The sequence below is a fragment of the Miniopterus schreibersii genome (genome assembly GCF_964146895.1).
Source record: "Miniopterus schreibersii genome assembly, chromosome: 8".
NCBI lineage: Eukaryota > Metazoa > Chordata > Mammalia > Chiroptera > Miniopteridae > Miniopterus > Miniopterus schreibersii.
The window spans coordinates 27,235,058-27,250,190 of record NC_138109.1 but is presented as its reverse complement, the minus strand read 5'-3'; the positions used below and the strand labels follow the sequence as shown (position 1 = coordinate 27,250,190).

The 15,133-nt window shown below is 47.2% G+C and overlaps 1 protein-coding gene and 1 pseudogene across 2 annotated transcripts in view; both read right to left on the bottom strand.

The window, feature by feature from the left end:
- Positions 1 to 7,706: 7,706 nt before the first annotated feature.
- On the bottom strand, positions 7,707 to 8,030 carry LOC308560889 (large ribosomal subunit protein eL33 pseudogene; annotated as a pseudogene). The gene has a single exon. The product of its transcript is annotated as a large ribosomal subunit protein eL33 pseudogene (transcript).
- Positions 8,031 to 13,156: 5,126 nt separating this feature from the next.
- Positions 13,157 to 15,133, bottom strand: part of ARMH1 (armadillo like helical domain containing 1) — a gene marked incomplete at its 3' end in the record, with an annotated part of 28,127 nt that continues 26,150 nt past the window's right edge. The window contains exons 7-12 of the mRNA XM_081145249.1: positions 14,580 to 14,705; positions 14,432 to 14,504; positions 13,848 to 13,977; positions 13,697 to 13,774; positions 13,351 to 13,432; positions 13,157 to 13,272 (exon numbers count right to left, since the gene is read on the bottom strand). Of these exons, the coding sequence (XP_081001375.1) occupies positions 13,157 to 13,272; positions 13,351 to 13,432; positions 13,697 to 13,774; positions 13,848 to 13,977; positions 14,432 to 14,504; positions 14,580 to 14,705 (605 nt within the window). The remainder of the gene's footprint in view (positions 13,273 to 13,350; positions 13,433 to 13,696; positions 13,775 to 13,847; positions 13,978 to 14,431; positions 14,505 to 14,579; positions 14,706 to 15,133) is intronic.

Here is a 15,133-nt window from a genome sequence, read left to right as displayed (position 1 = left end):
CCTCCGTTGAAGATGGCATATAAAACCCCAGTTCTAGCCACCTTTCGAGTTACACATGTCTGAGTTTGTCCCATGTATACAGGAGATACACACATTAAGGAACTTCTGTCTGTTTTTCTCTTTTTTGTTTGTTTTCTGTTTTTCTCGTTAATCTGTCTTTTGTCACAGAGCCCCAGCAGAGAACCTAGAAGGGTAAAAGGAAAAAAAAAATCTTTCCTCCCCTACAATAACCTTCACACAAATTCAACTTAAAGACGGCACGCTATTAAGAGTTGCTGAATCTGGTTGGTTGGTTTACAGGTGGTTATGTACTAGTTTTTAATTATACTGTATTGGGGAAAATTTACTAAATGGAGCAGATAAGATGGTGAACTAATCCAGACTGATAGTGGAAGATTCCTCTCCTAGACCCTGGAGATGCCTCAGAAAGGAGATTTGCCAAAAATGTGTAATCTAGATCCAGTTCAGATTCTAGACTTAGGTTTCCTTCATTATTTTTTTCTGAACTACCTGAAAGTTGCAAGCATCATGACTCTTTAGCTGTATTTCAGCATGCATTTTCCAAGAAATAGAACATTCTACAAAATCACAATATCATTATTATACTTAAGTAAATTAGAAATAAATCCCGCTCAGCCAGGCCTGGCTCAGCGGTTGAGCATCGACTTAGGATCCAGGAGATTGCGGTTCGATTCCCAGTCAGGGCACATGCCCGGGTTGTGGGCTTGATCCCCAGTCCGGGGTATGTAGGAGGCAGCCGATCAGTGACAACTCTCTCATCATTGATGTTTCTATCTCTCTCCCTCTCCCTTCCTCTCTCTGAAATCAATAAAGATATATTTTAAAAAAAGAAAAGAAAGAATTCCCTTGGTCCTAGAGGGTATTATGCTAAATGAAACATGAGAGAGAGGAAGACAAATACCGTATGATTCCATGTATATGTGGAATCTAAAAAACTAAAACAAATGAACAAAACAAACCAGAAACAGACCACTCTGGCCGGGTAGCTCAATTGGTTGGAGCATCATCCCATACACCAAAAAGGTTTTGGGTTTGATTCGTGGTCAGGGCACATACCTAGGTTTCAGGTTCCATCCCCTGGCGGGGTGCATACAGGAGGCAACCCATTGATGTTTCTCTCTCTCAAAATCAATAAGACTTAAGAAAAATAAATTATAAAATCAATAAAACATATCCTCGGGTGAGGTTAATTTAAAAACAAAACAGAAACAGACCCATAAGTATGGAGAACAAGCTGATGATTGCCGAAGGGCAGGGGGAAGAGGGGAAAAAAAAGACCCAACTACATGTTGTTTATAAGAAACCCACTTTACAGTATATATAAAGACATACAGAGATTAAAAATAAATGGATGGAGATAGACCATGCTGATGCTAGTCAAAAGAAAGTGAGTAGGTAGGTTAATTTCAGAGCAAATTTTAGCCAGAGGAAAGTTACTAGAAATTAGATTTGTTTGAAAATAATCCAATAATCCAGTGGGTGAGAGGTGATGAGCAGGAATACAAGAAATAATGGTGCTCACGATTTGAAATGGCATCCTTGCACTCAACTTTTGTTTGTTTGAAATTTTCTATTTACCAGCAACAAAGAAGAAGAAAAAGAAGTGAAGAAGGGTTGGGGATTTGAGAAACTAAAGTGAAAACTGAGAAATCCATAAGGAGACAGAAGGTAGTTGGGAGCCAGTTGTGGAGAGACTGCAGCCACAGTGGAAGAGGGTCAGGCGCCTTGAGATGGGGGTGAGAAGAGGGAGAGATTTTTAGTTGTGCTCACCACTACCCCTTCCCTCCCTGCCCTCCTCCCCAGGGTCCTGGGTGGATCATTATCTGCTCCATTGGGTTGGATAGCAGAATGGTTATAGCCAAAATGAAAGGATGAGCAACAGGACCAGGGTGGGGATTCATCCAAAAGGCATCAGGAAGTGATAAAGAAAACAAGGAAGATTTGAAAACAAATGAGCCAGTTGTTTGTGACACACACCGTTGGTGGATAATCCCATAGCTGTTCCCAGCCCCCTTCTTCCTTACTCATCTCTACATTGGAGACTAAAAAGGCCACGTACTTGCTTTCCCAGATTCCCATGCAATTAGACACAGCTCAGGCCAATGAGATATAAGTGGGAGTGTTCTGGAGGACTTCTGGGCAGGGTATGTTGTTTTCTAATAGAAGGGAATGGCATGAGGATGCTTTGCTAACGACATCTCATCCCCTTTTTTTCTTGCCTTGGACATGGAGGTTCTGTCTAGAGTTGTAACAGCTGCCTTCTGATCATGAGGTAGGTTGATAGTCATCAGATCAAAAATCCAATACTCAGGAGCCAAGTAGGAAGGTAGGAAGAGTCCAGGAAGGTTCCTGACTAAACAACTGAACCAATGCCAGCAACAGCCTACATACAGACTCCTTGTTGTGTAACACAAAACAAAGCAAAACAAAAACCCACCTATTTGTTTAAGCCACTTTTATTCATGTTCTCTTTAACCTGAAGCTGAAAACATTCCTGATACTTTGTCCAATAATTTGGAAAAAGGTACAAAGGTGGGATTCAGCCCTGGCTTGCGATGCTCAGTGGTTAGAGCATCAGCCTGAGTACCAAAGGGTTGGAGGTTTGTGGCACATACCATACCAGTACCTTGGTTGCAGGTTTGATCCCAGGCCCAGTTCGGGCGTGCATGGGAGCCAACCAATTAATGTGTCTCTCTCACATCCATGTTTCTCTCTCTCTCCCCTCCTTCCCTTGTACTCTCTCTGAAAATCAATGGAAAAAAATATCCTTGGGTGAGGATTAAAAAAATAATAATAAAAATTTTTTTAAAAATTCAAGTCAACTAAAAATATAGAATATATCCACCACACACCCCACACACGTTGGGATTCAAAGAAATAAGAGTGGGGGTGGGGGAGGCAGAAGCCAGTGAAAAAGAGATTTAAAAAGAATTTTTAAAAACTTCTTGCTTGCCTTTCCAACTTGGCCCAGTCAAACGGCTCTCATAAAGAATGGGAGAAGGGCTGTTCTGCCATCAATGAAGTAGTGACCAGAGAGTCAACATTCACACGTGCATCCATGGAGTGGGTTTCAAGAAGTGTGCCCCTCAGGCACTCAAAGAGATCTGAAATTTGCCACAAAGGAGATGGGAACTCCAGATGTGAGCATTGACACCAGGCTCAACAAAGCTGCCTGGGCCAAAGGAATAAGGAATGTTCCATACTGTGTCCTGGTGTGGTTGTCCAGAAAATGTAAGGAGGACTAAGATTCACCAAACAAGGTCTATACGCTGGTTACCTGTGTACCTGTCACCACTTTCAAAAATCTACAGTTAATGAGGATGAGAACTGTCGGTTGCTGAATAAAATTATAAAAGTTCAAAAAATATTTAGTTATTTGAAAGTCTTAATAGCTACACAAACCTGTTGAGAGTGATAAAAAAGAAAAAATATGCAAATGATCAAAGTACAGAACGAAAAAGGGGAAACAAGGACAAATACAACATAGATAACAATATTTTAAAAAAATTAATGAACAGCCCTGGCCAGGTAGCTCAGTTGGTTGGAGCATCATCCTGATGCACCAGGGTTTCTGGTTTGATCCCCTGTGGGGGCACATACAGGAGACAGCCAGTGAATGCATGAGTGGGTAGAACAGTGGATTGATGTTTCTTTCTCTAAAAAAAAAATCAATAAAAAATTTAATAAAAAAATAAACTTTACATCAATAAATTTCAAAACTTAGATAAAGTGGAAAAATTCTAGAAAAAATGTGTAATATGTCAAAACTGGCATAATAAAGACATAGCAAACCTACTAAGTAAATTGAAATGATCATTTAACCCTTTGCGGTCGTATTAAATTTGGACATGGGTGTCGTACTGGTTGGAATTAAGAGCTTTCAGAGAAATTATGAACTGATACATGAATGGAGTTAAGATTCGTACGGTTCCTTGCTGTGGTGGCTGAGAGCAGACATACGACCGGAACGGTAAAAAAGCTTTCGTGGCTGAGAGTAGACATACGACCGCAAAGGGTTAAAAATCTTCCATCTCCAAAGCTCCAAGTTGTAACGGTTATAGATAAGTTCTGCCAAAATTTCCAGGAGCAATTAGCTCCTTTCTCATACCACTAGTTATAGTCATTTGGGAAAACATAAAACTGGATCCACAGCTGAATAAATATACCAAAATAAACTTCAAACAGACCAGGAATCTAAATGTAAAAAATAAACCTACATGAGTAGTAGAAAAAAAGTGAATTTTTCTTAATATGTATGTGAAGAAAGCCTTTTTAACTATTACTCAAAATCCAGAAAATATAAAAGATTGATAAATTTGACTCCATTAAACAACATTTTTGCTTGACAAAAATGAAAATATTAGCAACTTACATGGCAGATAAAGGACTAATATCCTTAGTACCTAAAGAGCTCTTTAAAATGAAGGGACAGGCGGGGTGGGCATGGCTCAGCGGTTGATTCACGGCTCGACCTATGAGCCAGGCGATTGCGGTTAGACAGGCTCATCCCCAGTAGGGGGCGTGCAGGAGGTAGCCCATGGATGACGACTCATTGATCTTTCTCTCCCTCTCCGTTTCTGAAATCAATATATATATTTTTAAACCAACACAATAGAGCATACAGATATTGTTATTATAAAGTTGTATGCCTGAAATTTATATAATGTCATACAATAAATTTACCAATGTTACAATAAATTTAATAAAAACTTAGCTAAATAACAAAGAAATAAGAACTGGGGTGGGGGGTAGACTAAACCACTGTACAAGAAAATACGAAGATGCACTTCATTTTTATTTTAAAATATGGAATGCTTCACGAATTTGTATGTCATTCTTGCGTAGGGGCCATGCTAAAAATCTGTATCGTTCCCATTGTAGTGTGTGTGCTGCCGAATCGAGCACAGAAAGATGCATTTTAAACGCTTTATTTTGATAACTCTTAAAGAATAAGTACTCAGACTACGTATTCTATTATCAAGATGCAGACGTGTTAGCCCCAATATGGCTCGGTTAGCTGAGCGTCCTCCCGTGGCCGAGAGACCGACGGTGCGCGAGTTCTGGGCACGCACGTCCAAAAAAACATACGCAAAAAGAGAATATGCAAGAGAAAGAAAGTCAATAATCACCTTCCCTCTAAAACAACAAAAAAGTACTTCTTGAGCACCCTCAGAATATCGAGTTCATAAAAAGCAAAGACAATAATAATTGCAAATAAACCCCCCTTTGTAACTCACTTTCATCAAACGTCCCATTTCACCGCTCTATAAAGACTTAAAGAAGACAACTACAAAGAACGAAAACCTATTACAAAACCTTTCTTTTTCAACCAACGAAAAAAACGAAAACCACTCAGACTGCGTTCTCTCCCTCTTGCTCCCTCAGAGGAGAGAGAAGAACGATCATCAATGGCAAATGGCAGTTGCGCGAGCAACACCAAGCGCCGGCTTCACGCTCAGGAGAGAACACTGCATCTCCTCCTCGTGGTTTCGGGTGCTCTACACGTTCAGAGAAACTTCTCTAGTCACAAACTATAGAAATGATCCCTGAAAGTATAGTCTTAGCTCCACCGCCGCCGCCCCTGCCGGGTCCATGGCAGCCGTACGCTTTTCGGTCATGGTAACATAGTTTCCCTTTTTTTAGTTTCACTGGCAAAGACACAGTCTTTCCAGCATGTACAATCCTTAAAATGCTATCCCTTAACAATGAATTTTAAAAACTGTAAGTGGCAATGAAATGTAAAAAGTTTTTAAAAACGGCCACTTCATTAACATAATACTGAATGTCAGCCAATCACAATCTGCACCGTTAAACCCCACGAGGCGTTCACTCAACAGCTCGCGTGAAGCGGCCTCGCCCCGCAGCTAAAGGAAATGGCGGGCTTTTCCTTCGTGAGAGGATCCAGTCGATTCCAGTGATTAGTAAAACTTGCACGCAGCGGTTGTCCAAAAGAGTCTTTCAGACTCTGATGGATTAGAGACAGGTCACCATGGCTGTGGCTGGGAGGAACTGGTGGTTGGGAACCAGCGCTGGGAAACAATGTTTTTTTTTTTGGTATCATGTTTGCATTATCTGTTCACACTTTCTTGAGTACTTAAAATAAAGCTAGTTGGTGTTTTAACATAAAAAAAATCATTGTTAGTGCATCTCCTAATGAGATGAATATTTTTCAGTTGGTTCACGTGGAATAAGTTTGCCACTAATCCTACACCTAATTTTGTTTTAAAAAGTGGGAGATCCGAGCAACCTTAAATAAGCAGATGGATGGGAACTGGATTTTTTTATAGCAATTCTATTTATGTCCCTTGTTTAATGTCCCGGGTGGTTTCGTTCCAGTAGGCGGTTCACGAGGAGGGAGCCGACGCCCGGACCTGCCTCCCCCGCGCCCAGGTCCTTCCTTCACCGTCCGGCTGAACCTCCGCCACCGCCTCTGCCCCACCCGCCGCCCGGGCCGCTTCCTCTCGCCGTGTCCGCTCCAGCTCCGCGCCCGAACTCCCCGGGCCCTACTTTCCTCCCCGCCCTCCCTCTGCTCCCTCCCCGGGGACAGGGGGCCCGCTCCCGCCTCCCGGCACCTCTCAGCCCCCGCCCCCGCCCCCGCGAGCCTCTCAGCCCCCCCCGCCCCCGCCCCCCGCGAGCCTCTCAGCCCCCCCCCGCCCCCGCCCCCCGCGAGCCTCTCAGCCCCCCCCCGCCCCCGCCCCCCGCGAGCCTCTCAGCCCCCCGCCCCCGCCCCCCGCGAGCCTCTCAGCCCCCGCCCCCCGCGAGCCTCTCAGCCCCCGCCCCCGCCCCCGCCCCCCGCGAGCCCCTCAGCCCCCGCGGGCGCGCTCCCCGCTCTCGCCCCGAGGCCCCTCCCGCCCCCGCCGTCGCCGCCGCCGCTCTCCGGGACCCTGGCCCGGGGTCCAGGCGCCAAGGCCCGCGAGTTAAACGCGGGAAATGGCGCCTCCAAGGCCGAGAATTCCCAGACCCCAGCCCTCATTAGCGCTCCTGCAGGTGTACAGTAAATAAAAAGCCTTTACAAGTACTTACGGAAATAGGAAGGTTTATATTAAACCGAGTCAATCCCTGAAGATGATCTGAAAAGAGCCTCCACAAGAGGAAACTAATCCTAAGACTGACTGAGGGTGCACAACTCCTGCACCCTCTCATACCCGGGGTACCCAGCAATTCATGATCTTCCTAGAGAAGGCCGACAGGATTTGCCCCCAGGGCAATAACTAATATGCTAGATCACCAGGGATCTTCTCTGATCCTTCCCAGGTCTTCTGTCTTTTAATTTAAAAAAAAAAAAAATTCTATGCATTGATTGATTTTAGCGAGAGAGGAAGGTAGAGAGAAACATCAATGATGAGAGAGTCATTGATCAACTGCCTCCTGCACCCCCGGACTGGGGATCGATCCCACAACCCGGGCATGTGCCCTGACTGGGAATTGAATCATGATCTCCTGGATCTTAGGGCGATGCTCAGCCACTGAGTCACACCTGGCCGGGTGAGCATATGTTTATTGTTTTAGAGAGAGGAAGGGAGAGAGAGAGAAAAAAAAAGAGAAACAGCACTGTGGCCAGGGATTGAACCTGCAACCCAGGTATGTGCCCTTGACCCAGAAGTGAAACCATGTCCCTTCAGTAAGCGAGCCAATGCTCTAACACTGCACCCCGCTGGCTGGGCTTGATTTACTTTTTAATGAGTTTAAATCCTGGATGGGTAGAGAATCACACAGATTCTGTTGTCCAATGGCCTTAGCAGGAAGGTTGCTTCAGAATTCGGCAAGAACCCCACCACTGTTACCATGGGCATGAATCACCTTTCAGATCACTCTGGGTGTGTTTGACACCAGGAGTCACTGTGTTGTTTTTTGCTTTGTACACATAAGCGCATCTCTTGCCTAGAGAGAATTGTTTTACCTTGGGCATACATACCTTCAGTTTTCAGAAGAGTTGTGTGCTCCTTCTGTTTCCAGAGATCTTGCCTATAGCCAGCAAAAATGGCCTTGGACCACAGCCTTCCAGACATGATTGTGGTTTTAGAAGTCCTGTTTCCTGCAGGCCTCCACAGGCTCTAAAATAGAGAAAAGAGGACCATGTAAGCCTTTATTTACTTTTCAAGTAGATCTAAAGCATATTCAAGTAAATGTTTATATCAATTAAATCTGAGTGTCAGGTGTGTTTTTGTCCTTTATACTTTTCTGTGGAGTTAGAAATAGTTCCTGATGAATTTTAAAAGCCATAATGAAAGTGACGAAGCAGAGACAAAGAGTAAACTAAGAACCTTGTTTTACTATAGGAGTCATTTCACCTAATTAAAAATACACACATACACACACACACATACATATTGAAGTCTCTGATGTTTGAATCAATTTCAAGATTTGTGAAGCATTGTTTAGAAAATTACAGAAGTCACTTTTAAAAGTCTAATATAACAATTCAAAATTGTATCAGCTGATGTAAATGCATCCACAGTAAAGATTACTAAGTTTCTTTCTTAAGGTGAAGCTCAGTGGAAACTGTTTAGAATGAAAAGTTCCATTTGTTCTCTTGTGGCTGCAGGAAAGTTTGGTTTTTGTTTCGGAAGAAAATTCTGACAGAAATCTCTATTAAAAACAAAGTGCAGCTTTTTTCCGTGTTGTGGTTGATCACCGTTTCCCATAAGAACATGGCTGGAAGGTGCTGTCGGTCTAGCGAGCCCCTTCTCTCCCTTCCTGCCCTCCCTGTTTCCTTCTCCCTCTGTCAGTTGGGAGATAACGGAGCCTCCTTGGTCTTCAGGGAAGAGCCGGTCAGTTGTGAGCAGAGAGATGGTGCCTCGGAGGGGGAATGAGAAGCAGCTGGTCTTGTGGGCTGGGCTGGGCCACAGCCCTAGTGGAGGGGTCGGCCTCTGATGGGAGCAGGGCAGAAGCTGGGGGCTGTTAGGTTGCAGGGTGGGAAGATAAGGGAAATAAATGGCTTGTGCTTTCTCAGCGAAATCTGCTGAGAGTGCGAGTTGGGGAGGAGGTGTGGGATGGTTTCGGTGAGAGAAGAAGGTAAAACATGGGTGCCTCGGGAGTGGGAAACAGCCAACAAGAGACATGTCAAGTAATACTGGGGCCTTCGTCAAGGGTTTGGCTCAGTCGTCTGATTTTTCCAACAGTTCAGCTGCTAAAGGACAGATGCTTAGAATGGAGAAGATTGGGGCTTTACCAGCTGCTGAAAAGGTAGAGGAAGATGGAAGACGAAAGGGGTTAGTGAAGGAGGAACTGCCGGGAACCACAGAAAGGAGGACCAGCTCCATAAATGACCATCCTTGTGGGGGAGTTATTACCGAGACTCCTTCCTCCCCCTTCTTCCATTTGTCACCACGGAGTCAGAGTCTGTGTCCTTCTCGTAAACATAGGCCTTGGAGCAAGATCGTAAATGCTCCTGAAAATAACAGTTTTGCAGCTTCATTTGGCCCAGCTATTGTTTAATTCCTCTCTCCTGGAGCTTCACTCTCTCCCTCTGTGCTGGCTCCTTCCCATCAGCGTTGAAACATAAGTTTAACACTTTACTGTTAACAAAAATGGGGGGAGAAAGGCTGCCTTTAATCTCACACCCCTTCCAGCTACAGTCTCTTTAATTTTTCAGGGTCAAAATTCTCAAAAGAGATGCCTACACTCTCTGCCTGCATTTTCTGCTTTCCACGCCCTCACTCACCAACTCCCAACTCTGGACAGTTGGGCTTCCATCAGGCTCACTCTGGAAACAGTGAAGGCCAAAGTCACCAGCAACTGCCCTGGTGTTGAAGAGAATGGACTTTGCAGCCCCTGTCTCACTCGATCTCTCTTTTGGCAGTACTCACCATTCTCTTCTTGAAACTTCTTTTCTGCTCTTGCTTTCTGTGCTGGCCACACTCCTGGTTTTCCTCCAAACTTCCTAATTTCACACGCTGCTTCTGCTACATCCCTCCTTCAGGCCCCTGTTCCATTCAAGAATAAGACCTAGTTGTAAGGTGGTTTTATTTACTTGCAGCAAGTAAAGGAGAGGGACTTACATCCAAAGCTTCGTCTTCCCCAAGGGAGGCTTAGCCATAACACTACTTGGTTAATTACATGTTGATTTCTTCTTTGCAGTTGGCTACACTTATCAGGTTGAGTTCTTGTCAAGCTCATCCTGTTTACAGCAGCATCTGCAACATTTTAACATTTTAACATTTAGTAAGAACAGCATTTAGTAAGAGCCAGGCAGACCCTGGGACCCTTGTCCTATCTAACAAAGGTCAAGTTCTTGAGGTACTGAGGGTTAGGACTTACACTTTTTGGGGGGTTGGGGGGCTCAATTCAACTCATAACACCAAGTGATGCTGATGATGCTTTAAGACAGCAGTCTGATCATATTATTCTCCTTTGAAGCTTTTCAATGGTTCTCCACTGCTCTCAAGGCAAATCCAAGCTCTTAGCTTGGCACCACGGAAGGCCCATCAAAATCTGGCCTCTGCCACTTAACCCCTTGCCCTTCCTTCACCACGCGTGCTCACACTGTTTATGGTGCCTCTTTGCCTAGAATGCCCTATTTCTATGGATCCTTTAATGCTCTGCCCATGTGTCCCGGAACATTCTGTTAGTGCTCATCACACAAACCTGCCTCCTGGGGCCTAGCGCGGGTTTGACCTAGCGCTCAAAAAATTTTTGTTGAATGAATGTATGAAGACAATTATTTTCAAGCCTTTAAAAAAATTCCAAAAGAAATATTTTATTTTTTAATTCAAGAGAAGTGTTAGGTTGGAATTACATGTATATAAAAGACTTTCTGGTTGGACCAGGGTTCCGTATTCCTGCCAATCTGGTTTATGCTCTGCCCCCTGGTGGTGGCCCTAGGCCGCGCGGGCGAACTAAAGGACTATTTAAGGTATTTCCGGAAACCGGGAGTCGGTGACTCATCTTATTTATATACCCACAATGCATTGTGCATAGGATCTTTTCTACTTTAAAACGGCTAGATTATTTTTCTTTCAACTTTCCCCATACACTGAACATGAGACTACTTTTACAGATTTATGTGAACTAAAGGCAGAAGCTACTAGTTCTTTTGTGGAAATAGTTACCATTGCTTTTCTAGGAGTTACAGTTACCTGAGGACTGTGTGAAAACTTTCAGGCACATACTCTGGTTTCTCTTCAGATCGTATAAATCTTTCGCCTTTTACTAAAGATTTCCGTGGAGAGGAACAATTCTGAGTTTATACTCAATTTTTTGAGGTCTTGCGTTAGCAGGACTCATACGAAAGTGTATAAAAATAAGACCTGGGACGTTCCTATTTAAGTTTTGGGTGTTAAAGAGGTTTGTGAGGACCTTCAAGTACAGTAAAACCTCATCGATGTTGGAAACTAAGTAGAGTGTGTCTGTAATGGGTGGGTGTGTAGGTCTTCTTACTGATTTTTCAAGAGCTTTCAAGTTGCTTACCCATAGAATTCTCACCTACTGTCACTTTTGAACGAGCTAGTATGGCTTAGAGATTTGACACTCCCCAGTCCCAACTGTGGCGGGGCCTGTGTGTTTTCTCTCACATTGGTGTTTCTCTCTCTGAAAAGCAATGGGAAAAATATCTTTGGTGTGGCTTGAAAGAAAGAAAGAGGGAGGAAGGAAGAAAAGAAGAGAGAGATGTACTTTGGAATATGCAGCTTGTTCTGGGAATTGCGTGCTCTTGTTGGAGTGACCCCGATGGAGCTAAGGAGGGACAAGCGCCCTCCTTCGGAAGGACCCGGGAACACGGGACTTCTAATTTAATCATACCTGCTCAGTATACACAGAGTTATAGTTTAGATTTTTGTATTATTCTTAAGGTTTCTTTCTTTTTTTAAAGGTTTTTTAGGTTTTTATTAAATGATGATTACCTTAGACTAGTTGTTTACAGATTTTGGATTTTCCAATTAAAATTTCCGAAGTATTTCTGGGATACTATTTTTAATTTTTTTTTACTATTGTTCTACAAAAGAAAGGCCATTTCGAGACTAAAAACTAAAGGATGACTTGACACCAAAGGACAAGACACTTCTTTAAAATAGGAAATCCATTTAGCTTTATGGAAATATAACTATATTTTGCTAACTTTTTTCTACCCCCTGAGCCCAAATAGAGGAAAGCTGAAGCTCAAAATCAGTTGAGCAGAAGCTTAGCCGCCTTAGACTGACAATATCAGGGCCGGTGATGCCCTCTTGTGGCAGCCTGGAGAATTACTGTCATCTGACTGACTTTTTTCTGACTTGAGGGACAATTCCTTCACAATACTTCCAGCATTCATGCAGGCCAGGCACATTGATCTCAGTTTGGGATATATCAGTAAATAAAAAAATGTACATATTATATCTCTATATCTTATCTATGTATCTATGTCTATCTATCCATCCTTCCCGTAGTGCATTCAGGTGGACACAGACAATAAAAAAATATATATATATTATGGAGAAAAATGGCACTGCAAGGAGGCTGGGGCCATGGTGTAGGGAGTGGTATAGCGTGTGTGTAGCTCTCAGCCCTGGCCCAGTAGCTCATTTGGTTAGAGCATTCCCCTAATATGCCATGGTTTCTGGTTTGATCCCACTCAGGGTACATACAAGAATTAACTAATGAATGCATAAGTAAGTAGAACAACAAATCAATGTTTCTCTCTCTCCAATCAATCAATCAATCAATCAATCAAACCAAGAGTAGCCCTCCATGACAAGGTGATTCTGTGTAGAGCTGAAAGGAGATGAGGGAGTTAGCCATGCAGCTAGATATCTGGGGTGACAGGTTCTAAGAACAGAACCTCTCTCACCATTCAGCAGAAAAGTCAGTACAAAAGTCCTAAGGCATGAGCTTGTTTGTTAATTTTAAGAAACACACAGCAAGTGTGTCTGGGGCCAGTGAAGGCAAATGAGAGAAGTAGGAGACAGTTCAGAGGCAATGGGAGACTAGATAACCTAAGGCCCTGCTCTCATTTATCTCCCTCCCCGCTCCTCACACAGAGAACACATAAATAGCAAGACTTTATTGAACTTTCCCCAGCCGGCAGCTCTCCCTCTCACCCCTGGTGTACCTAACCCACAGCCTCCCCCCTAGGCCCAGGTGGAGTGGCCCTGAGATGGACGCCAGCCTCCTCCAGCTGGACTTTCTGCCTTGGTCTTCCTGGCTTGCCTCAGAGGCTCTGTCACTCCTTTCCTTCCATATCCTCCTGGAAGTGAGTGCTATCAGCCAGCTGCTCCTGATCACAAGCGCCTGAGTAAAGGGTCCTGTTGCTGTAGAAGACGCCGCTGCAGGATAATGCTGGAAACAAGGAGATGAGCCTGAGTCTGGGTCCCGGCTGTACCAATGCTCCAGGTCCCCTCCTCACTCCCCACTCACCTCGGGTAACGTTGACTTTGTTGGTTGCCAAGATGTCCACCTGAACGTTATCCATTTTCATGTACAAGTCCTCTGCGTTGCTCTGAGGACAGGAGCAAGGGGAACCTGGCTGAGGTGCCAGGGCAGTGTGGGTTTGGAGATGGGCTCGAGCAGAGGGATGTTGCAGGCAGGAGCAGGAAAAGGGACGGAAAGGTGCCAGGCGGAGGCCAAGCCAGGGCGGCCCTCCCCTGCCGCCGGCCCGGCCCAGTGCTTGCGAGAGGGGTACTGGGGAGGGGCGGTGTGGAGGCGCCTCCGTTCTGTTTGGGCCAGCTGCCTCTGTGGCGGCGGGCGAGTCGGGAACACTCACGAGGAAGAGCTCGTAGAGTTTCTCCCCCATGGACTTATGCACGTGCTTCTCCACCACCGGGAACAGCCGCACGAAGTACTGCGACAGGCGGGCGGTGTGACTGCGGTGCCCGCGCCCGCCGCCCGCCCGCCGCCCGGCGCCCCCCGCGCACCTCCAGCGTGAGGCTGGCCTGCCGCTGGCTGTTGCTGTGGTCCGTGTTGCCCATGGCGGTCATCAGGTTGTGCACCACGCGGAGGCTCAGCATCTCCTCGGCCAGGCTCGTGTTGTTGCGCGCCAGCACCCTGGGCCGGGACCCGAGTGGCCGCGACCTCTGGGGGCTCCCTGGCGCCGGCCAGGGGTGCTTCCGCCCCCCCCCGCCCCGCCTGCTGCATCCCCCCCCCGCTGCACTCCCCACCCCCTGCCTGCTGCATCCCCCCCCTGCTGCACCCCCCACCCCCTGCCCGCTGCATCCCCTCCCCTCCGCTGCACCCGCCTCCCCCCCTGCCTGCTGCATCCCCTCCCCGCTGCACCCGCCTCCCCCCGCCCCGCCTGCTGCATCCCCCCCCCCCCGCTGCACCCGCCTCCCCCCGCCCCGCCTGCTGCATCCCCCCCCCCGCTGCACCCGCCTCCCCCCGCCCCGCCTGCTGCATCCCCCCCCCCGCTGCACCCGCCTCCCCCCGCCCCGCCTGCTGCACCCGCCCCCCCACTACCCCCCCCCCGCCTGCTGCACCCCCCCCCCGCATCTCCCCCCCTTACCCGATGGCCTTGGCGGCCGCGGCCTGCTGCAGAAACACCGGCAGGGGCGCGGCGAAGGGGCGCACCGCGGGGTCTGCGGGAGGCGCGGCGGTGAGGCAGGGCCCGCCCCCCGCGCGCCGCCGTCCCCCCGGGCCCCGCGGATCCCTGCCTTTGAGGATCTTGGGCTGCGGTTTGTCGGTCTCCTCGACGGACGGCACCAGCAGGTCCACGAGGCCCCGGAGCAGCGCCGCGCTCACGCTGTCGTAGCTGACCAGGTCCTTCATCAGCTCGATGGCTGCGAAGGGCAGAGGCGGCGGGAAGCCGGCGCTCCGACGCCCTCCGCTGGCGCCGAGCGAGCGAAGAGCCCCTTGGCCAAGTTGCTTTGCTTCGCCCCCACCCTCCTCATTGACCTTTCCTGACCTTTCACTGGCCAGCACTGTACAAAGTGTGGGGAGAGCTGGGCAGGGGACACCTCAGTCCCGCCTTCTAGAGCCCTGGGCTGCAGCCGAGGAGGAGGGAGGCAGCCTCCCTGCCCCAGCCAGCCACAGCAGGGGGAGGAAGGGCTGGGTGGCGAGCCCACCCACCAAGGGCGCTTGGAGGAATCCGGAAGGATTCGTGGAGGAGGGAAGGGATGGGCTTTCACAGGGAGACGAGGATGGGGAAAGACAAGGGGTGGGGAGGGGAGACCGCAAGTGGGAGGGGATGCGCGGCACAGAATGAGAA